The 23,340-nt window shown below is 42.9% G+C and overlaps 2 protein-coding genes across 8 annotated transcripts in view; both read right to left on the minus strand.

The window, feature by feature from the left end:
• DUSP14 (dual specificity phosphatase 14) overlaps positions 1-8,577 on the minus strand; it is a 34,955-nt gene extending 26,378 nt beyond the window's left edge. Inside the window, exon 1 of the mRNA XM_063706510.1 lies at positions 8,459-8,577. The gene's annotated coding sequence lies outside the window, so the exon portion shown is untranslated. The remainder of the gene's footprint in view (positions 1-8,458) is intronic.
• TADA2A (transcriptional adaptor 2A) overlaps positions 6,154-23,340 on the minus strand; it is a 68,545-nt gene continuing 51,358 nt past the window's right edge. For 3 of the 7 annotated variants that reach the window (XM_031011312.3, XM_063706506.1, XM_063706508.1), the window contains 6 exons: positions 21,484-21,594; positions 19,491-19,562; positions 16,499-16,631; positions 15,894-15,937; positions 12,407-12,480; positions 6,154-10,231 (listed from right to left, as the gene is read on the minus strand). In XM_031011312.3, coding sequence (XP_030867172.2) covers positions 10,046-10,231; positions 12,407-12,480; positions 15,894-15,937; positions 16,499-16,631; positions 19,491-19,562; positions 21,484-21,594 — 620 coding nt within the window. In that variant the 3' untranslated portion in view covers positions 6,154-10,045. The remainder of the gene's footprint in view (positions 10,232-12,406; positions 12,481-15,893; positions 15,938-16,498; positions 16,632-19,490; positions 19,563-21,483; positions 21,595-23,340) is intronic. The other 4 variants (XM_055388360.2, XM_063706507.1, XR_008680167.2 and 1 more) reach the window with 3 other exon arrangements.

The following is a 23,340-nucleotide window of genomic DNA, read 5'->3' on the forward strand; positions in this document are numbered from 1 at the left end:
CCTTTCCAAAAATATTCTCCTTAACTGCTTGGGCAATGACTGCTCCTTAATCAGACTTTTATGGGTCCCTCAGAATGAATAGTTGCATCTTCCATTTGTATCACTGCCTCTGGTTAACAAATTTGCAACAGCTTTGATCTGTCAGAATTAGGGAACAGCGGTCAACAAGGCTCCCAGTCTACAGAAGTTTGATTTCAGGGTGCCATCGGGTCTTGTGGCTCACAGAGATTCGGAAGGCCTGCTTGCCTGTGCCTCTAATTCCAAATTATATGCCATTGATGGCTATAAAAATGCAACTCCCCTGAGATAAGTAAATCTTTAAGCTACTGTCCTTTGGCAGATTTGAGAGGGACACTGGACACCAGGTTTCTGGGAGAAAAGATTTCTTAAAAACTAGCAAGATGGAAGTCTCAGAAGTCTCAGAACACATTTCTTCTACTACATAAGTTTGCCTAAGGCTTGTGCTATTTCATAAGATGTAAAGTAGCACCTTATCTAGATATCATAAGGATTAGCTAGATGTTATTAAATGTAAAATACTTCGAACTTCTACTTTCCGAGTTTTCACAGTTCTCATAAAATGTACTTTCCAAGTAATAAAGAATTGTCACATTACAAATAAGAAAAAGAAAAAAAAGCAAAAAGGAGAGAAAAAGCATTGCTCACCACCATTTTATTACTTAACAAAACAACAATTAGCATCTGGATTTCTTTCTGGTCTTGATTGTATGCAAGATTTTTTACTATTGTTAACACAATTACAATCAAAGAATGCATACAGTTCTGTAACCTGACATCAAGCTTTTTGAGCCAGGCATTATAAAAGGGAACATTACAACATGGATAATTAGGTAATTTCAAATCTGTCTCTGAAATGTTTTGCCCTTAATTCAACCCTTGGGCAGTAGCAATGATGCAGTGACGAGAATTTCAAGATAAACAACATCCTTGTAAAATGCACATCTGTCTGTTTTAACATTTGTTCTTGCAGATCTTCATGTCCCTCTGTGAGACTTTTGCATGATGTGAATTGGGTGGTACAGGAAAATCATGTACTTGCTCATACCTGACCGCAGTGAAACTAAATGTCAAAGGCTCAGTGGGAAAAGAAAAGGAAGGGAGGCACCAGGTGTGTTATATACCTTAACACATTTAATCTTTTGTTGTTTTTGTTTTGTTTTGTTTTTTTGAGACAGAGTCTCACTCTGTAGCCCAAGTTGGAGTGCTGTGGTGCGAGTAGCTAGGACCACAGGCGTGCGCCACCAAGCCCAGCTAATTTTTTGTATTTTAGTAGAGACAGGGTTTCACCATGTTGCCCACGGTGGTCTCAAACTCCTGAGCTCAGGCCGGGCGCGGTGGCTTACGCCTGTAATCCCAGCACTTTGGGAGGCCGAGGCGGGCGGATCACGAGGTCAGGAGATTGAGACCATCCTGGCTAACGTGAAACCCCGTCTCTACTAAAAATACAAAAAAAAAAAAAAAAAATTAGCCGGGCGTGGTGGCGGGTGCCTGTAGTCCCAGCTACTCAGGAGGCTGAGGTAGGAGAATGGCGTTAACCCGGGAGGCGGAGCTTGCAGTGAGCAGACATCGCGCCACTGCACTCCAGCCTGGGCGACAGAGCGAGACTCCGTCTCAAAAAAAAAAAACAAAACAAACAAACAAACAAAAAACCAAACTCCTGAGCTCAGGCGATTCACCCGCCTTGGACTCCCAAAGTGCTGGGATTACAGGCGTAAGCCACCACACCCGGCGCATTTAATCTTCATCAACCCAGTCAGGTAGGTATTACCAACCACACTTTAGACATAAGTATTAAGAAACTGCCCAAGGTTGCATTATTATTAAATACCAGAACAGGGATTAGTGCTCAGATCTTTTCAGTACACCAGGCAGGTAAACAAGAAAGCATTTAGCTGTAGAGGGCCAGTAATGTCAACAATCCCTACTTCTTCCTCAGTTATTTGCTCTATAATTTTTTTATTTTTTTATTTTTTTTTTGAGACGGAGTTTCACTCTTGTCGCCCAAGCCGGAGTGCAATGGCGCGATCTCGGCTCACTGCAACCTCCAACTCCCGGGTTCAAGCGATTCTCCTGCCTCAGCCTCCCTAGTAGCCGGGATTACAGGCATGAGCCACTGTGCCCAGCCTGCTCTGTAAATCTTAATTTTAAAATGGGTGTTTTGGTGGGGCGAGGTGGCTCGTGCCTGTAATCCTAGCACTCTGGGAGGCTGAAGCAGGTGGATCACTTGAGGTCAGGAGATGGAGACCAGCCTGACCCAACGTGGTGAAATCCTGTCTCTACTAAAGATACAAAAATTAGCTGCGCGTGGTGGTGTGCACCTGTAATCCCAGCTACTCGGGAAGTTGAGGCAGGAGAATTGCTTGAACCAGGGAGGCAGAGGTTTCAGTGAACCGAGATCACACCACTCCAACTCCAGCCTGGGTGACACAGTGAGACTCCATCTCAAAAAATAAATAAATGGCTGGTCGCGGTGGCTCAACGCCTGTAATCCCAGCACTTTGGGAGGCCGAGGCGGGTGGATCACCTGAGGTCAGGAGTTCGAGACCAGCCTGACCAACAAGGTGAAACCCCATCTCTACTAAAAATATAAAAATTAGCTGGGTGTGGTGGCAGACGCCTGTAGTCCCAGCTACTCAGAAGGCTGAGACAGGAGAATTGCTTGAATCTGGGAGGCAGAGGTTACAGTAAGCCGAGATTGTGCCACTGCACTCCAGCCTGGGCGACAGAGCAAGACTCCGTCTCAAAAAAAATAAAAATAAAATGAGTGTTTAAAACGATTTTGTTTACAACTCGAATGTATTTGAAGAAAATTTTAAAGAGACCTTTTTAAAAAGGGTAAACGAACTATTCTCCCCTCAGGAGTTAGTTATCTCTGGTAGTAAGTATACCAGAAATGATAAGAGACCTACCTTTAAAGACAAACAAGCTAATGAATGATGCTTTGTGTAAACTCATGGAACAAAGAAGAAAACCTGGTCTTACTGAAGGCGAGTAAATTTCCAAACCAGCCCAAAAAACCTGGAGACTTCTCCTCTAGTTATAGACTACTACATGTATCATAACCAAACTACTGAATATGCAAATGAAGGTGTGCTGAATATGCTAAGAAACAGAATGTGAATGGAAAGGTAGCGGAGGTTCCCAGATTGGTTAAAAGGCAACATCTAACCTACAGTCTTGCTCATCTGCTCTTTGCTTTGCCAAATAGTAGCAAATCTGTTACAGGAAGTCAGAAGACTCAAATTAATTCTTCACCAGACCCAAGATGTACACATCGTTGTAAACAAATCCTTGATGCAGTGTCTCCAGAGCCCTGGAGCAGTGTCTGGCCACATCCTGGATGCTAAATAGGGGTATCAACTTTCATCAGAGGGCCTCTAAGCTTCTGGTCCCTACATCCACCCCATCTTGCCACATGTGCTAGAGATCTGTAGCTTGTCTTCCCCCCTACCCCCCCAACACACACACTCCTAGTTTCCATGGAGACGGAACAGTTTACTCTTTTCCCCCAATTGTAAGCCATGGTTATTTTTAACTGGAAAACTCTGAGCCAGGTCACAGCTGGGATCTGGATGATGCAATGACGTCTATAGCCACCCTTCTCTCCCACAAACGCCTTCTTTTGCACAGTCGCTGGGGGCGGGTGGAGGCACCCCTGGGAGACTTTGCTCTCAAAAGCATTTCGCTTTGCATCTTCCATTTGTATCACTGGAAGTTGAAATTAAATGAAATTAAAACCTATGCCCATCTTAGATCTGACAGGTGTCCTGAATCTGAAGCTATGCTCACCCAGAACAAGGCCAAGATTTTCTTGTTGGGGTTGACAGCCAGGTGAGGTTGACATTCCTATCACCTGTCTGTGGCTAGAGCTTAAATGCTTCTGCCTCCACGGGAGTGGCTTTATCAGCTGCCATTTGCCCTTAAAAAGGCTAAAAAGAGGTTCCTATTAGGGATATTGTGGAAAAGCTGTTACCCCACCTCTCCAAAGCAAATAACCATGATCTCAGGGTGGGAATCCTGCTGTCTCATCTGCTACTAAAAGTTCAAATCAGTCCATCCATCTCAGCTAGAGTCTTCAAGGCATTTCTGAACTTTTTGCGCTTTTTCAATAATTTTTGGGAAAAGCTATTAAATTACCCCAAAAATTGGACAACTTCCTAAAGATTAGAAACTGAAATAAGATTAGAAACAAATAAAAACATCAGTTTTCTTATAGGGGGACATCAATTGGGCAAATGCACTATTCTCTCCCTCGGTCCAGGAGTTAGTTATCTCTGGTAGTAACTGTATCAGAAATGATTAAGAGCCCACAGCCCAAATTCCTTTTTTTTTTTTTTTTAAAGACAGTCTTACTCTGTCACCCAGGCTGTAGTGCAGTGGCACGATCTCGGCTCACTGCAACCTCTACCTCCTGGGTTCAAGCGATTCTCCTGCCTCAGCCGCCTCAGCCTCCCAAGTAGCTGGGATTACAGGCATGCACCACCACGCCTGCCTAATTTCTGTATTTTTAGTAGAGACGGGGTTTCAACATGTTGGCAAGGTTGGTCTCGAACTCCTGACCTCAAGTGATCCGCCCACCTCAGCCTCTCAAAGTGCTGGGATTACAGGTGTGAGTCACCACGCCTGCCCTCCATTGATTTTTAACTTCTTAATATGTTTTTCTGTTTTAAAGGAATTCCCTAAATGATGACAATGAAAGGTGAGGGGCGAGGGAAGGATCCAAATCAATAGTTATATATTGTTCAATAGGAAGAAAGTCTTAGGTCATTGCGAACAATTTCAGAAATGGAGAGTATACTCGGCAGCTAGCTTTCCAACAAGAGGAGAGATATGTTAGAAGTGTCATGAGTTGGCACTTGGCTGTCAGTTCACGGAATAAGGGTGATTTGATGGCAGCATTTCAGCATTTCTGCTTAAGAAAGTGCTGGTTTCTTAAAACAACTGTGAGGCCTTCTCCTTTCCATATTTCCTAAGATGCTGATTCTGTTCAACACAACTCTGGACCAAGGCAGGATTATTAGAAGCTACCTGGAAGCTTTTTGCCACCCACAGCCTCAGGGGAGACCAGACCAAGATGAAAAAAGTGTTGCTTGGTTAAGAAGAGGGGGTTAATTCAACCAAATGATTAGTTTGGTGCCACAAAAATCCATTCTGGTGCTCTAACGTAGAAAATAGGTGCATCAGACTCAATTATCCAGCCCAAGTCTGGGCTGGCAGAAGTTAACTACAGGGTTTTCCAAGACAAGGGTAAGTACAGTGACCTTCAGGGCTAAATCTATGAAATAAATTTTTTGTAGTTTTCAGGGGTTGGAACCTTTTAGTGGTTAACTTCCTGTGCTATCTCCATTTCCTTATTCCTACTGTCAACAGGGAAGGGGGCCTAGGACACAATGCATAACAAGCTACTCAAGTGACAAAGGAATTGTAATGGCAGATGCACGACATTCACCTTTCCCTTAAATAATGTCTCTGATTTGTAGCTTAGTCAATCAAATCAAAGGGCAGTTTGATTGCAGTACACCTTAACTGCTGGAAGCCAAGGCAACAAACAACAGAAAAAGAACTCCCTGCCATTAGACAAAGAAACTGGTTTTCCATACCTCTCAGCAACTGTTCATTTTTCCCTCCTCAAACACAGCACACTAACACGTCAGTTCTGACGCACACTTCAAGGACTGGCTACTTAGGTTCCAAATTCCCAAGTTAAAAGCTCCTCACTTTTTTTTTTTTTGACAGTCTTGTTCTGTTGCCCAGGCTGGAGTGCAGTGGTGCAATCTTGGGTCACTGCAACCTCCACCTCCTGGGTTCCAGTGATTCTACTGTCTCAGCCTCCCTGAGGCTGGGATTATAGGCATGAACCAGCACGCCTGGGTAATTTTTATATGTTTAGTAGAGACGGGGATTCGCTATGTTGGCCAGGCTGGTCTTGAGCTTCTGATTTCAAGTGATCCGCCCACCTCATCCTTCCAAAATGCTGGGATTACAGGCATGAGCCACTGGCCTAAAAACTCTTCACTATTGTTCTCACTCCCAAATCAAGTGCCTATGTCAGCAGGACTATTACTAGTTTCAGGCTGCTGTGACCCTGCTCTTGCTCTGTTTCACTTACATTTGGCTCAAAAGGACTAGGTATTGTCTTTTTTTTTTTTTTTTTTTTTTGGTAGAGACAGGGTCTTGCCCTGTCACTCAGGCTACATTACAATGGCACAATCATGGCTTACTGCAGCCTTGACTACCCAGGCCCAAGCAATCCTCCTGCCTTAGCCTTCCAAGTAGCTAGGAGAAAAAGCGTGAGCCACCACACCCAGCATTCTTTCTTTTTTTTTAATGTAGAGATGGGGGTCTTGCTGTGTTGTCCAGCCTGGTCTCAAACTCCTGGCTTCAAGTGACTCTCCCACTTCAGCCACAAAAAGTGCTGGGATTACAGGCATGAGCCACTGCACCCAGCCTGTGTCTGATTAAAAAGAAATCTTTTAGCTTGGCCAACTCTTCTATGCAAGGCCACAGACATGGCAGTGTCCTGGTGTTCCAAAGATGGTCCTTTCTGGCAGATGTGGGAAAGGTTAGCTGCATTTGGCTAAGCACGTTGGAAAGGAAAGCAAAGCTTCCAGATCAGCAGCACCTCTTGAATCAAACTTTTATTTAAATATAATTTTTAGAAATTCAAACAAAAAGCTAGGTGCATATAAGATACAGAAAACCCTTCTGTGTTGTCAAGAATAATGCAATGTACATTTAGAAGGTGTCCACAAAGATATCCTTAAAAATGAATGGGTGAAGTTCCCCAGAATGCTGTTCAGAATACAGTACCACTGTTTGCTTAAAGATGGGTGAAAAAGTGTTTTTTGGAGGGATTCTAGGCATAAAGCTTTGCAAAGCTGGGTTTACCAAAGAAATAATAAAACTCATACATATTTATGAGTGAGTTTTCCCAAACTGCTGTGTAATGTGGCCTCTGATTCTTCAATGCAGATTGTTTCTCTTGTTACATACCTACATATTTCCTAAAGCTAGAATGTCCTACAAACTGGGATTTTGTTGTTATTGATGAATGCCATTGGTTTTCTCCCTTTTCCAGCTAACCCCCAGTCATTTCAATGACTGGTTGCTTAACTGAGTTCAGATTTTTAAAAGCGGGGGAAGTGAAGACGGTTAACAATAAAAGGAAAGAAACTGGGACCCAGGAAAAGATAAACTGTGAATATTTAGTATTAATTGGTATCTCAAGAGACAGTCTTGGTCTTTGAGCACAGAGAAGAGTCATTACATGGAAAGAGATTTCTTCTTTATTTCCCACCACTTAGAGAGAAAAATATGCATAAAACTCCAGCAGAAACTTTTAACGTTAAATTGCAATAAAAATTTCAGTAAACAGGTCTTATTCATGTCATTAAGTTTCAGGGTAAACTCTCTCTCTTCTGAGACAATCTGGAGAGACCTCTATCAGTGTAGTTGGTTTATGGCCAACCCTGTCTAGAAGCAAAGAGGAAGGATGCAATGCTACGTATCTTTGCAAAGTTCGGTATACCAAAGAAATAATAATCCTACTTTCAAAAATCCAGTCATTTAAAACTTCAGTCTTATTTTTCTATTACTATTTTCAACCATGCCATTTTCCTCATGAAATCTGATTTCCCATCAGCTTTTCAGAGTTCAACTGTTTCCAAGGTTTCTGTCAGACTGTCCTACCATCCTCCCACTCCTAACTACCCAGCTGCCCCTTGTGTTCTAGCCAAATAAATCTCTTGGCGCCACTGTCCTTACACCCACTGCTGCCTCCACATCATTCTCCACCCCCTGTGTGTGGAACTGTCTCCCACTTCCATCTGCCATTTTTCTCTCTCTTCTCTATCATATAATTGCCCCAAAAGCCCACCTCTCCCAGGAAGCCTTCCTTAATCAAGGTTAAGGACTCTTCAGACTACAACAGACATCACCTAACACTGATGGCTAATGCATCCCAACTTTTCAGAACAGGAGTTTCCTTTCAGGGATAAGAGGCAATCACTTCACAACCAACTAGGGGTGATGGTAGTGGTAAAATGTTTTCTACGAGATATGATTTTACAAGGAAAACAGATCATTTCCACGTCATTCTTTTTAAAAAATCGAAGTCCTCTATTTGAATTCCCTCAGGTCCTTAGAGTGTCTTTTTCATTTCTTATCCCTTAGATGAATCCCTTCCCAGCTGCATGCATATTTACAACAGGCAAAAGTTTGAGCAGATGCTTCCAACAAAGCACACAGTATTTTAATTAGATATTTGAATGTAGAAGGAATTAAACAGTCAACTATTCGATGTGATTTGTGTCGATTCTGACGAAGTTATTTCTATATACAACTTTGTTTCTAACAGAAACAAGATAACCATAAGTTTGGCTTCTTATTCTGCAGAAACGTTTGAGGACCAAGTTTTACATGTGGTGGGGCTACTTACCCTCATATCTAGTGAGTCCCGTATATAAAGCTGCTTTACTTCTGTTTTAAAAGCAGCTTTTATTGCAGGCTAGCCTTTCACCATTGAGAAACAGGGTTCAAGTCACAATCCAAGCAAAGCTGAGGTTTGCTGCATCATCTCCATCCTCAGGGGCTTGGTATCCTGGGAAACCCAGGGCAAAAACAGGGTGAGTTCAGGACACATGTGACAGCAGACAGTGCAGCGTGATGGGGCAGGCATCCAACACCTTAAGTGTGTTTCAGTTACCAGAATATTTGACACACCCACAAATTAAATAGCAAAACATTTTAATTAATTCTAAAAATAACAGAGACATGTTATATCCAGTGCCACCTCCTCAAAAGACTACTGCAGATTAGACAGGCAGACTGCAAAGTACAAAGCCAGACATTAAAGGTTTTTTTTTGTTTTTTTTTTTTCTGAGACAGAGTCCCACTTAGTTGCCCAGGCTGGAGCACAGTGGCGCGATCTCAGCTCGCTGCAACCTCTGCCTCCTGTGTTCAAGCAATTCTCCTACCTCAGCCTCCTGAGTAGCTGGGATTACAGGCGTGTGCCACCACACTCAGCTAATTTTTGTATTTTTAGTAGAGACTGTTTCACCATGTTGGTCAGGCTGGTCTTGAACTCCTGACTTCGTGATCCACCCATCTTAGCCTCCCAAAGTGCTGGGATTACAGGTGAGCCACCTTGCCCGGCCGAAGTTAAAGATGCAGTTTGGGATAAGACCATCATAAGGATATTTTCTTCCCCTTTACTCATAAAAGTTGTCAGCTTAGGCCGGGCGCGATGGCTCACGCCTGTAATCCTAGTACTTTGGGAGGCTGAGGCGGGCAGATCACCTGAGGTCAGGAGTTTGCGACCAGCCTGGCCAACATGACAAAACCCTGTCTCTACTAAAAATACAAAATTAGCCAGGCGTGGTGGTGGACACCTGTAGTCCCAGCTATTCGGGAGGCTGAGGCAGGAGAATCACTTGAACCTGAGAGGCAGAGGTTGTAGTGAGCTGAGATCTTGCCATCACACTCCAGCCTGGAGGACAAGAGCAAACTCTGTCTCAAAAAAAAAAAAAAAAAAAAAAAAAGTTGTCAGCTTAAAAAATCCTTCGACGAGAGCTTTCTTATGCTCTAAAACCTTTCTCTTTATTTTAAATCTGTCTGCAGTGTTTGAAGGCAAGACAGATAATCAGCAAACTTACCTCGCAATATAAGGATCTGAGCTGGACTCCTGGGATTACAGACTGTGGTTTAGTTCTATTTCTACCAGCACTGTGATGTGAGGTACTATGGTTCTTTTAGTTACAAGAGGTGTTAGGAATGAATGCCCACTCACATTTAATAATAGCTTATGTAGCACACAACTCTGCAGCATAATACCAACAACAGGAGTGTTTTAAAGCAGGATGGAGAAGAAAGTAGACTTAATACAACTTAAGGTTTCCTTTGTCCTTTCCCCTGTTTTCACCATGAGAATTCAGCTGAAAAACAACTCTCCAGAATGCCCACCCACACTGTCCTTTGACCCACCACATTCCAAACTTCTGACTTCTGATCCCAAGCCCTTGGAGCCTTAGCCTTTAGTGATGTATCCTTCTCTGATGAGGAAATCATAGATTTTCCGGGTTTTGTTCACATCTATCTTGATGAGTGCTCTTGCCTGCGCCAGTCTTAAGCCTCCTTGCTTGTTACATTCGTTCAATAGAGCAGATTTGTATTCTAAATAGGCTCCAGGGACCAACCTCACCATCTGACAGAGCTGCAAGACATGGCAAATTTAATAAACATTAACATCTGTCATTTTCGTAATTTAATCCAGCAGGTATAGCAAAAAATTTTTTAAAGTGACATCAACCCCCAACTATTTATAGGAGCTGATGGGTGGCTGGACTACATTCCATTTAGTCTCTTCCTCTCTGGAGAGAACACTCCCTAAGGACACACACCCAGGAAGAGAAAGCCAGGGTGTGATGCTAGAAGAGCCTTTAGCACGTGCCAGCTGGCTCAGGGGCCTGGGTTTGTTAGGGATTTACAAATATGTGCTCCTGAGGAGCAGCCTGGCTCTTTCAGGAGTCAAACACTAAATGCCCAGGTACAGTCCCAGCACCAATGGTCAGGGAAGAGCCATGGGGCACAGTGGGGGCAGGACGCACAGACACTTGGATTCTCAAGGCTGCATCACATTGCTTTTCGTGTCAGCATAAAGCAGTAGTCCCTGCTTTGGGGATTACATTTCCTACTTCAAAGGGAAAGGAGATAAAGAGACCTTGCTAAGAGGAGGTAACTTTAACTGCTAAAAATCTAGAAAATTGCCACATTATCCAGCAATGAGGAGTCTGAGGTCACCATTATGTGGGTAAGGATAAAAAAAGCTTGAAATTCCAGGCCATTCAATATTTGAATCAGGCTGACCTATGACCTTCTTCAGCAATACACAGATACTACATACATTTCCTTCCACTCCCAAACTAATCCTTACTGTTCCTGGTGGATAAAATAAGACTAACACTATCCCCTACACTATGACCCTTCCTTATTATCTGAACTGAACTAATGATATATGGTGGGAGATGAGGAACTGACCTTGGGAATTATAAAAGGAGCATATGAGGAGCAAAAGAGGAACTCCTCCAAAAGAGGAACAGACTTCAGAGATGTGACAAAGTTTTCTGAAAACTCCTGATGATGACTCTTATGAGGCTGGCTTTAAATTTTAGAAACAGATAAAATCAATATGAAGACATGTCTGATGATTGCAATTGGAAAAAGTAGGTCACATAATTTTTTAAATCAGGCCGGTGCAGTGGCTCACATCTCTAATCCCAGCACTTTTGGAGCTGGTGTGAGTGGATCACCTGAAGTCAGGAGTTTGAGACCAGCCTGGCTAACAAGGTGAAATCCCGTCTCTACTAAAAATACAAAAATTAGCCGGGTGTGGTGGTATGCGCCTGTAGTCCCAGCTACTCAGGGGCACGAGAATCGTTTGAACCCGGGAGGCAGAGGTTGCAGTGAGCCGAGATCACGCCACTGCACTCCAGCCTGGGTAACAGAGCGAGACTGTTTCAAATAAAAAATAAAAAATAGGCTGGGTGAGGTGGCTCACGCCTGTAATCCCAACACTTTGGGAGGCCAAGGTGGATGGATCATGAGGTCAGGAGTTCAAGATCAGCCTGGCCAACATGGTGAAACCCCATCTCTACTAAAAACTACAAAAATTAGCCAGGCGTGGTGGCAAGCGCCTGTAGTCCAGTCCCAGCTACTCGGGGAGCTGAGGCAGAAGAATTGCTTGAACCTGGGAGGTGGAGGCTGCAGTGAGCTGTGATCGCATCACTGCACTCCAGCCTGGGTGACAGGGCAAGTCTCCGTCTCAAAAAATAAATAAATAAATAAAAATAAAAATAAAAATAAAAAATAATTTTTAAAATCAAAATTAACATGACTATATATGATGTAAAAATCTTTTCCTTGGGTTTATAAACATGCTCTGGAGACAATTTACAAAAATGTTTTAAATAATGATTATGTTGTTGGAATAAGTATAGAACTTTTCAAGGCAGCCATTCTAATAGGAAATACCTATTTTCATGTAAAAGTTATTTTAGGTTTACAAAAAATTAATTTTATTTACATAAAGCACTTAGTAGAGTAGCACATGGTAAGTGCTCAATAGATGACAGTTGCTATTATTATGTCATCTACATACCACATGTGCTTTCCCCAAAAGAGGAATGGTGGTAGGGTGACAAGGTAAGCAATTCTCTGAAATCTGCCACAAACGGCTCTTTAGCTCTTGGACTTCTAGGATTCACCAGAGATGTGCATATATGTTAGATGAATGAACAAAAGGGGTTTGACCCTGTAATGGATTTTTAATGACAACTCAATGAATAATCAGCCCCTATTCTCTTTCTCCCAGCCCCCTCCCTTTTGTTACCTCCTTTTCTTTTTCATTCAGCTTCTCTGTGCCAGGGAGGCCAGTGAGGTTCAAGGGTGGTGCACTCCGTCTACCTATAGACAGAGAAAGGAAACAGCATAGATTTAATAGGAGTGACAATTTCTCAGGTGTAAAGTATTAAAAAGTTCAGTGCGGCCAGGCCAGTTAGGTATAGGATCACTATATCCAGCTTAGGAAATCCTGTCCCATTCCCTCAGGCCTGTTTAGCTAACAACATGGGCACCCGAACATTCACTTGAAAATAAAAATGAATTACATATTCAGGGCACATGAATTACCCATAATCTGCTAAAATACACATACAGTCACACATACCTTAGCATCAAATGTAACTACTCACCACAGTAGTTATCTCTTATTTATTATTTTTGAGACAGGGTCTCACTCTGTTGCTCAGGCTGGAGTGCAGTGTTGCGATCATAGCTCACTATAGCCTCAATCTCCCTGGCTCAAGTGATCCTCCTGCCTCAGCCTCCCAACTACCTGGGAAGACAGGCATATGCCACCATGCCCGACTATCACCTATTTCTTCCTAACCATGTAGGAGACTCTAAAATCTGATGCCCAGATGTCATCCAGTTAAGAAACGTCACACAATGCCTGCTTTGACAGCTGACGAATGGAAATAATAACTGCAGAACAGACATTCCCCAATCCTTGCCACTCGGCCAGCAGTACAAGGCAAACATGGTAATTAACCAAGTACTGTGTGCCTTCAGATCAAAGAAAGACTGTTAGGCCAGCAAAAGGCCCTTCTTTTTTATTATGTGAGGGAATATCTGTTCCTTCCAAAGTAGCCCTGTTTACCTGCAAGATCCACAAACAGGAACAATGAGCCATTATATGGCAAAGCAGGGGCTGAGGTCAACTCACACACCTGAGAAAGAAACCCAAGTAGGAGGTCACTGGCCAGGAGGGGAAGCTTGATGAGCAAAACTTTTTTGGTTTTGTTTTGAATGTGTATTAGGGATTGGTATTCAGCTGGGGATGGATAGACTGAGTTAAGCAAAGAAAATGTCGAAGTTTTATAGAGGTTGCTTTTCAAGTGGGGCAGAGAAAGGGGAGGGACTGTTACAAGCTCCACTGGTGGAAAACAGGCTTCTCTGTTATATCAACAAAAGGCATAAGGGATTATTCCAAATCCTCAAAAAGGGAGATAAAACCATTTGGTTCCTCACAAAAGTCACTAGAGGCTAGGCTACAATCAAAGATGCCAGGTTTCCAATACATAGATGCCTTAAGAACTCAGAACATAAAGGAGAGCAAGAGATCTCCTCAGCCTAAATATAAGGGGTGAGAAAGGCTAACACAGGCTAGGAACAAACAATGAACAAGAGGCCGGGTGCAGAGGCTCACACCTGTAATCTGAGCACTTTGGGAGGCTGAAGCAAGAGGATCACTTGAGCCCAGGAGTTCAAGACCAACCTGGGTGATATAGTAAGACCTTGTTTCTACCAAAAAAAAAAAAAAATTTCTCCAGGTTTGGTGGCATTCGCCTGTAGTCCCAGCCACTCAGGAGCTGAACTGGGAGGATCACTTAGGCCTGGGAGTTTGAGGCTACAGCGAGCCATGATCACATACTGCACTCCAGCCTGGATAGTAGAGGGAGACCCTGTCTCACAAAAAAAGAAAAAAGAAACAATGAACAAGTCAGTGCAGAAGGTACAGAGAACAAAAATATATGATCATGTTAGCCAGTTCCTTCATTTAATTTAATTAATTAATTAATTAATTTTTTGAGACAGTCTTACTCTGTCACTCAGGCTGGAGTGCAATGGTGCGATCTTGGCTCACTGAAACCTCTGCCTCCCGGATTCAAGCGATTCTCCTGCCTCAGCCTCCAGAGTAGCTGGGATTACAGATGTGTACCACCACACCCAGCTAATTTTTATATTTTTTTTTCAGGAGAGATGGGTTTTCACCATGTTGGTCAGGCTGGTCTCGAACTCCCAACCTCAGGTGATCTGCCCACCTCAGCCTCCCAAAGTGCTGGGATTACAGGCATGAGCCACTGCACCTGTCCCAGTTCCTTCATTTTAATTAGCCAGTATTAACTTAGTTGTATTTAGATTTTGGGGGTAGAGTGTTGGCAATAAGAAACTTACAAAATAAAACTTTGATTTCACTGTCTTAGCCACTCCCCTAAAACAATACCTTTTTCTTCTTTCCATATTAAGAAAAAATCACTTGAAATAAAGGAATAAATGGGAAAAAAAAAAAAAGTCCCTTCAGTGACCAGGCGCAGTGGCTCATGCCTGTAATCCCAGCACTTTGGGAGGCCAAGGCAGGCAGATCACCTGAGGTCAGGAGTTCGAGACCAGCCTGGCCAACATGGCGAAACCCCATCTCTACTGAAAGTACAAAAATCAGCTGGGCATAGTGGCAGGCGCCTCTAATCCCAGCTACTTGGGAGGCTGAGGCAGGAGAATCGCTTGAACCCGGAAGGCAGAGGTTGCAGTGAGCCAAGATCGCGTCACTGCACTCCAGCCTGGGTGACAGAGCGAGACTCCATCTAAAAAAAAAAAAAAAAAAGTCCCTAATGCGGACAAATCTGAGACCCAGATTCTGAATCTACTGAGACATACCTCCCCAAATTCCCAGTCATCGATTACCAATCACCAAGGATCATCAGATAGCATATGGCTTAATCTTGCTCTGTATACTAATTTCAAAATAGGACATACTCAAAGAGGTAAAACGAAGAAATAGAAATACTTTAGGTCTCTAACTTAGAAATCCTTATGTTTCTGGCAAGTAACATGCTTCTTTGCTCATGTTATATAAAAATAAAAAGCTTAGGCTAGGCACGGTGTCTCACGCCTGTAATTCCAGCACTTTGGGAGGCCGTGGTGGGTGCCTCACTTGAGGTCAGGAGTTCGAGACCAGCCTGGTCAACATGGCAAAACCGTCTCTACCAAAAATACAAAAATCAGCCAGGCGTGGTGGTGCATGCCTGTAATCCCAGCTATTCGGGAGGCTGGGGCAGAAGAATCACTTGAACCCGGGAAGCAGAGGTTGCAGTGAGCCGAGATCACACCACTGCACTCCAGCCTGGGCGACAGACCGAGACTCTGTCTCAAAAAATAAGTAAATAAATAAAAAATAATAAAATAAAGAGCTTTTAATTTATCTCCTGTGAAATAAGTCTCAAAATTAGTGGTAGACACAACTGCAGTAAACTAACTGCTCATGAACATTGGTAAAATAAAGAAGTTACCTCTCTGAAGTTCTTTTTTCCCCTGTCTCTATACTGTCTATACTCTATACTGTCACTCTGAGGATAGTCTCTGTCTGGCCATGAAGGTTCCGAAAACATACTGATGTTTATATATTGGGCTAACACTTGATTACTGTTACTCTGCCTAAGCACCCTGACACCACAGAGGAAGGAAGATTGCTGGGTCACTATAACCCCTACGATGCAAACTTCACAATTAAGACTTGTTCTGGCCTGAGAAATAATTACCTGAATTCGAAGCCATTGGAATGGAAGGACTCAGGCCGGAATCACTACAACGAAGAAGAGGAATTTAAACTTAGGTCATATCAAACAAGGTGATTTCCAAAAGCCCCGGTGAGACTGGGTGCCATTTATCAGGTAGGTCACCTTGAAGAAGTGTAATGAGATAGACTGAACTATGTTTTACAGATATCTCACTGTATTGAGCAGGAAAGAAAATCTGTTCTGAGGAAGAAAAATTCCTCAGATTTGTTAAGAAGAGCTTGTAATCTAGAACACCACTAACACCACTCAAGGGGAAGGGATACAAACATGATTCCCCAATGAAAATCTAGGTATGAAGAGACAGTTGAAGTCATGGGTAGAAGGCTGGGGGAAAATACACTCATTTTAAAAAACAGGATCAAAGTAGTAAAGCATGATTCTAGGAGGTCAGTTATTTCTCAAAACTGTCAGTATGGCACTGTTTCTGAGATGGACTGCTAAAATATTTCTGAATTCTTCCAGCTACTCAATTATTATTACTCTGCCATCTGGGGTGCCCAAAAATATATGTGAAGGCCAAGGCATCCCAGAAAGAATGCCTCCTTCACCCTGGAGTAATTACTCACATGTCAGCTTGCCGGCGGAGCCACTGCTGGCAAGCACTACTGTCCTGGATATACTGGAGAACTTCTGAGAGCATAGTGCGTTTAAGGCGCTCTTCCTCCCGTGTCTTCTTGAGGTGATCGTAGGTTCTGGCACCTGGGGGTATAGAAAACACAATGACCATAATGACAATGCAGCAGAACTGAAGGGCTTCCTAACTGACCAAGAAACTGGTTTTGGGTTTTGTTCTTAAAGTCTGTTTCCTTTGCAAAACTGCTTTCACAATTATTTCTCCAAGACCCAAGTAGATTTTCCCTAGTCTGAAATCCTTTTCTTAACACTAAGTATTAAATATTAAATATTTGTATTCCTTTTCTATCTGTAAGAAATAAGGGGAAAAAAACCAACAGAAAAGTACAAAGTAAGAATTGCTCATATTTCCACTCTCAAAAAGTAACCAACTTTTACTATAGTCATATTTGCTTCCTGTTTTTTCTATTTTTATAAATTTTTTCAAAGTCACAGAAGTGCTATAAGCATATGCCCTTCCTTAAAAAACAATTAGAATTACAAAAAAAGAGTTCTCTTTGACATGTAGTACCTCTTCTCCATATTTCTCAGAGGCAGCCAATATCAGGAAACCAAAATTAGTTATCAGAGTCTCTACATGCATCTTGCTAAACAGAAGAGCTGCGTGGTGTTTTCTACAATGTTAACAAAGGTTCACAGATTCCAAAATACTGCACCAGTGGGTTTCAAAATTCAAACTAGGTTCCACAGAGCCCCAGGATACCACAGGAGTATCTTAGAGGTTAATGTAAAGAGAAAGGGCACTGCCAGATACCGGCGGGTCCTGGGCTCTACACATAAATTAAACCATTAAAGTTCAACCAAAGTAATCCCACTTTTATCTTTTTTTGAGACGGAGTTTCGCTCTTGTTGCCCAGGCTTGAGTGCAATGGCGCGATCTCGGCTCACAGCAACCTCCGCCTCCCAGGTTCAAGCCATTCTCCTGCCTCAGCCTCCGGAGTAGCTGGGATTACAGGCATGCGCCACCATGCCCAGCTAATTTTGTATTTTTAGTAGACACGGGGTTTCTCCATGTTGGTCAGGCTGGTCTTGAACTCTGGACCTCAAGTGATCCGCCCGCCTCGGCCTCCCAAAGTGCTGGGATTACAGGTATGAGCCCAGCCCACTTTTATCTTATTTGTAGATTGGGGCTCACACAACATTTAATTTCAAAAATGGTTTCCACTGTTAAACAGCCATTATACTAGGCTGAACTTACATCCATAAGGCTATGTTGCACCCACATGGCTGTGTTAAGAAGCCAACTATTGCCGGGCGTGGTGGCTCACACCTGTAATCCCAGCACTTTGGGAGGCTGAGGTGGGTGGATCACCTGAGGTCAGGAGTTCAAGATCAGCCTGACCAACATGGAGAAACCCCATCTCTACTAAAAATACAAAAAAAAAAATTAGCCGGGTATGGTGGTGCATGACTGTAGTCCCAGCTACTCAGGAGGCTGAGGCAGGAGACTCACTTGAACCTAGAAGGCAGATTGTGGTGAACCAAGATGGCACCACTGAACTCCAGCCTGCGCAACAAAGCCAGACTCCGTCTCAAATAAAAAAAAAAAAGAAGCCAACTATTTCTTATAGATAGTAGGTGACAGCTATCAATAATCACAAAAACTTCAAATAGGAAGAAGGAGGGAATGCTAAAGATCATTTCAACAATGACAGCAAAACAACAGAAACCGCCATTTATTGAGGAATTATTGTGTGCCAGATACTGTGCTATGCTTATATGTAGTATCTCTAATTAAATCTTTACACTAACTCTAAGAACCTTAGAAAATTAAAACTTGAATAGAGGCCAGGCACAGTTGCTCACACCTGTAATCCCAGCACTCTGAGAGGCCTAGGCGGGAGGACTGCTTGAGACCAGGAGTTTGAGACCAGCCTGGGCAACACAGCAAGAGTCAGTCTCTAGGGAAAAAAAAAAAAGGAAAGAAAAATAAATTTGGATAGAATCACATCACAGAGCTGGCAAGCTGGAGAGCCAAAATTTATACTCAAGCTTTTTAAGTCTAGACCCAAGCTCTTAACTACTATAATACACTATCTCTTATGACCTGGTTCTAGTACTAACTAGCTCTGTAACCTCTTTATACCTTAATTTCTTCACTAAATGGAAGTAACGGTACTTTATAAGTTTGTCATGAGAATTCAGTGACTTGATCCAAGTGAAATGGTTAGCATAGAGACTGGTACATGGTAAATATCTGATAGATGTTAGCTGCTAATAATATAATTATTGTCACTACCCCAAGTAACTGTGATGCAAGCACCTGGAGCCAGTTGAAGCTTCATTATTTTATAAAAATGCTAAGACCATGTATCATTAAATTTGAAAAGGGTGACACACCTAAAATATAAAATTCCTTTTTTTTTTTTGAAACAGAATCTCCCTCTGCCGCCCAGGCTGGAGTACAGTGGCACCATCTTGGCTCACTACAACAACTGCTTCTCAGGTTCAAGCGATTCTTGTGCCTCAGCCTCCCGAGTAGTTGGGATTAAACGTGTGCACCACAACGCCTGGCTAGTTTTTTTATTTTTAGTAGAGATAGGGTTTCACCATGTTGGTCAGGCTGGTCTCGAACTCCTGGACTCAAGTGACCCACCTGCCTTGGCCTCCCAAAGTGCTGGGATTACAGGTGTGAGCCACTGCACCCGGCCCAAGATTCTCTTTTTTTAAAGAGCCTCGGCAGAATCCTAAATCTAAAGCAGCACCTCTCTTTCCTTTGTCTCACAACTTTTATAGTACCAAAGATAATCTATATAAAGGTATTTATAGGGATTAAATAGCCAAAACTTTACTGGAAAGGTTTAAAGCATTCTGGTAAAGGAAAGCTTGTTTTTTAAAAAAAAATTCACAACAACTCAGAGACTTCATCTGTGTGTTTGGCAGATACTTGCCCTCAAGTATGGTATGTAGCTAAAGCATACTTACTACAAAAATTGGTAATGCCTGCTGTCCTGTATTCTTGGAGCCTCTTGATTTCCCTTCGGAGTTCAAATTCCACTGTTTTCCCCAAAAGGAATGAAGGAAAAAATTACAAAAACAAAAGCAACATTAGTGAGCACTTTTGCTTTGAGCATTTTCATTAATTCTGCCTTATAAGACTAGGGAAGTTCATTTGGAGAATCCTACTTGTTGGTAACTTCTCATTAGAAATTTTACCCAAGAGCTGAGGAAAACCTACTCCAGCTATCTTCCAGCTGCTGTCTCCAGAGGCAGCAGCTGGAACTGTCTTCTAGAAAACTTAGTGAAATGGTTAAATTCATTTGTCTACAAAAGTAACAATTTTTTTTTCTTTTTTGAGACAGAGTCTCACTCTGTCGCCCAGGCTGGAGTGCAATGGCATGATCTCAGCTCACTGCAACCTCCACCTCCCGGGTTCAAGCAATTCCCCCCTGCCTCAGCGTCCCGAGTAGCTGGGATTACAGGCATCCACCACCACACCCGGCTAATTTTTATATTTTTAGTAGAGATGGGGTTCTGCCATGTTGGCCAGGTTGGTCTCGAATTCCTGACCTCAGGTAATCCACCCACCTCGGCCTCCCAAAGTAGCTGGCATTATAGGAATGAGCCACCGCACTGGGCAAAATATAATTTTTTTAACAACCAAGTTTCCCTGCTCTAACTATCTTCTATTAAAAGTCCTACAAATCATTCTAATTTGGCTGCTTTTGAAACAGAGAATGAAGGAAGAGCCTGGACAATCCATGGGGTGTAGTGTTTTGGAATGACACATAAACCAGGGGTGTGTCCCAAACTGGGACAGGAAGTAAAAGATCAGTCACCTGGTACAAACCACACAAAGAATGCTAACCAAACAAGGTGTTTGGTGAGGACAACCAACCTGGCTCAGATAAATGTCTGCAATGCTATGTAAGAAATATTTTCATGGTAAGAATAAGGGCCTTAGTAGACTACCTTCCCAGAACTAAACTTAAGAGGCAACATACACAAATGTCATGATGAAAGGTACAGAACAAGCCAGAGTCCATATTATTTTAACAATCTAGGCCTTACTGCCATACCAACATATTGTTTTTTGTTTTGAAACAGGGTCTCACTCTGTCGCTCAGGCTGGAGTGCAGTGGTGTGATCTCAGCTCACCGCAACCTCCGCTACCCGGGTTCAAGCAATCCTCCCACCTCAGCCTCCAAAGTAGCTGAGACTACAGGTGTGCACTACCACACCTGGCTAACTTTCGTATTTTTGTAGAGATGGAGTTTTACTATGTTGCCCAGATTGGTCTCGAACTCCTCGACTCAAGCAATCCTCTTGTCTCGGCCTCCCAAAGTGCTGGGATTACAGGTGTGAGCCACCACGCCCGGCCTCATAACAACTTTTAATTTTTTATAGTGAAAAATCAAATGGTAACTATGTAGAGCTCTCACAGAAATACCACAGAAAGGCAAGAGATCGATGGAAGTACTATCTCCACAAGCTATCCATCTCTGTCCTCATTTTTAAAACTACTTTTAATACTAAAATATTTATGAACAAAATAAAATGATGTCTGGGATTTGCTTCAGAATAATCCAGTTGAGGGCAGGAGGGAAGAGTGAGTGGTAAAGATGAAACCAGACTGGCCATGTGTTGAAAACTGCTGAAGCTGGATGATGGATACACGGGAGTTCATCATATTATTATCTCTACTTCTATATATATTTGAAAGTTCCCATGATACAAAGTAGGGAGAAAAACTACTAAATTATTGTTTATCTGGGGCAATGGGGGAAGTCATTAGGGCTTTTTAACCTCTCTTCTGCCACCCCCATAGTCCCAAATTTGTCTCATGGTAATAAAGGGGAACAAAGAGAGAAATATCCATTTATTTATTTATAGAACTTCACATAAAACACACCATTATCTCTCCTATTTATATAAATATACACACACAAATACTGCTCAAGGCTCAAAAACCACCTACATGCATGGCTTTCAATGAATTTGTCATGTTCCACTGGCCCCACAATTCTTGCAAATCGCCTCATTGTTTCATACAGGTCCTGGACCTCCTTGGGATACCGCCGTTCCATTACTACAGAGAAAATAAAACATAAATGTGTCATGGGAAATGTAAGGATCCCTGAGTTTTCAGCATTTTTTTTTTTTTACAATTAGTAAAATGGAAGAACATTATTCATAACCTCACATGACTAACTTATCCATGACAGGAAGCAAACAGGAAAGCCAAGAATGCAAAACACTAATCATAATGACAGCACCATAGCAACTATCCCACAGGGATGTTGTTATCACTGGAGATCGTCTCCACCACTGAGCACTACTCATCTCCCACATCTACTGTCTTTTTTTTTTTGAGATGGAGTCTCGCTCTGTCTCCCAGGCTGGAGTGCATTGGCGTGATCTCGGCGCACTGCAACCTCCATCTCCTGGATTCAAGCAATTCTCCTACCTCAACCTCCCAAAGTAGCTGGAATTACAGGTGCCCGCCACTACACCCAGCTAATTTTTGAATTTTTAGTAGAGACGGAGTTTCACCACGTTGGCCAGGCTGGTCTTGAACTCTTGACCTCAGGTGATCCACCCGCCTCAGCCTCCCAAAGTGCTGGGATTACATGCATGAGCCACCGCGCCCAGCCACCTCACTGTCTTTTTTTTTTTTTTTGAGATGGAGTCTTGCTCTGTGGCCCAGGCTGGAGTGCAATGGTGTGATCTCAGCTCACTGTAACCTCTGCCTCCCCAGGTTCAAGCAATTTTCCTGTCTCAGCCTCCCAGGTAGCTGGGATTACAGGCACACCACCATGCTCGACTAATTTTTTGTATTTTAGTAGAGACGAGGTTTCACCGTGTTGGCCAGGCTGGTCTTGAACTACTGAGCTCAGGCAATCTGCCCGCCTCGGCCTCCCAAAGTGCTAGGATTACAGGTGTGAGCCACCGCGCCCGGCCACCTCACTGTCTTTTAAACTACACAGGGGCAGGAACTGCTGGCAGTAATGGACGAGACAATTAAAGGCAGATCTTACATTCTTAGGAAGAATTATGGCCAAAATTTATGGTATTAACTCCCACAGGAAAACAAAGAAGCTACAGACAAAATAATCCATCCAGAAGATTTCCCATTAGCTGAGAAAAAGTGTGATTTCTTGCATGTCCCACCTACACATCCTCCAGCAAGGTAAGTATTTTTTTCATCCTTCATATGGGTCATTTTGCCTTTCTCCAAACTAAATTAACTACTACAACTTAATTTACTGCTAATGAAGTTTTATTTGACAACTGTCATGCAAATATCATGCAGAGACACCAGAGCAGCAACTCTGGGGATCACTACTGACCAAACAACTAATCCAAAGATGTATCTGCAAAGAAGATGGAGAGTAAAACTGACTAACAATAACTGGTAGATTGGAGCAGTCAGTAACTCTCGAACTGCTACTTGGGTCGTTTCAATCAGTAATTAGGTTAGTTCTATCTACTCTTGGACTAAAGATACAGACTTTCATTTATGACAGCTATTATTTTTTTTTTTCCTAGCTTACCTTTTTATTTTTTTTGAGACGGAGTCTCGCTGTGTCGCCCAGGCTGGAGTGCAGTAGCACGATCTCGGCTCACTGCAACCTCCGCCTCCCGGGTTCAAGCGATTCTCCTGCCTCAGCCTCCTGAGTAGTTGGGACTACAGGCGCCTGCCACCACGCCTGGCTAATTTTTTTTATTTTTTAGTAGAGATGGGGCTTCACCATGTTGACCAGGATGGTCTCGATCTCCTGACATCATGATCCGCCCGCCTCAGCCTCCCAAAGTGCTGGGACTACAGGCGTGA

The sequence above is a fragment of the Gorilla gorilla genome, chromosome 4 (assembly GCF_029281585.2).
Source record: "Gorilla gorilla gorilla isolate KB3781 chromosome 4, NHGRI_mGorGor1-v2.1_pri, whole genome shotgun sequence".
NCBI lineage: Eukaryota > Metazoa > Chordata > Mammalia > Primates > Hominidae > Gorilla > Gorilla gorilla.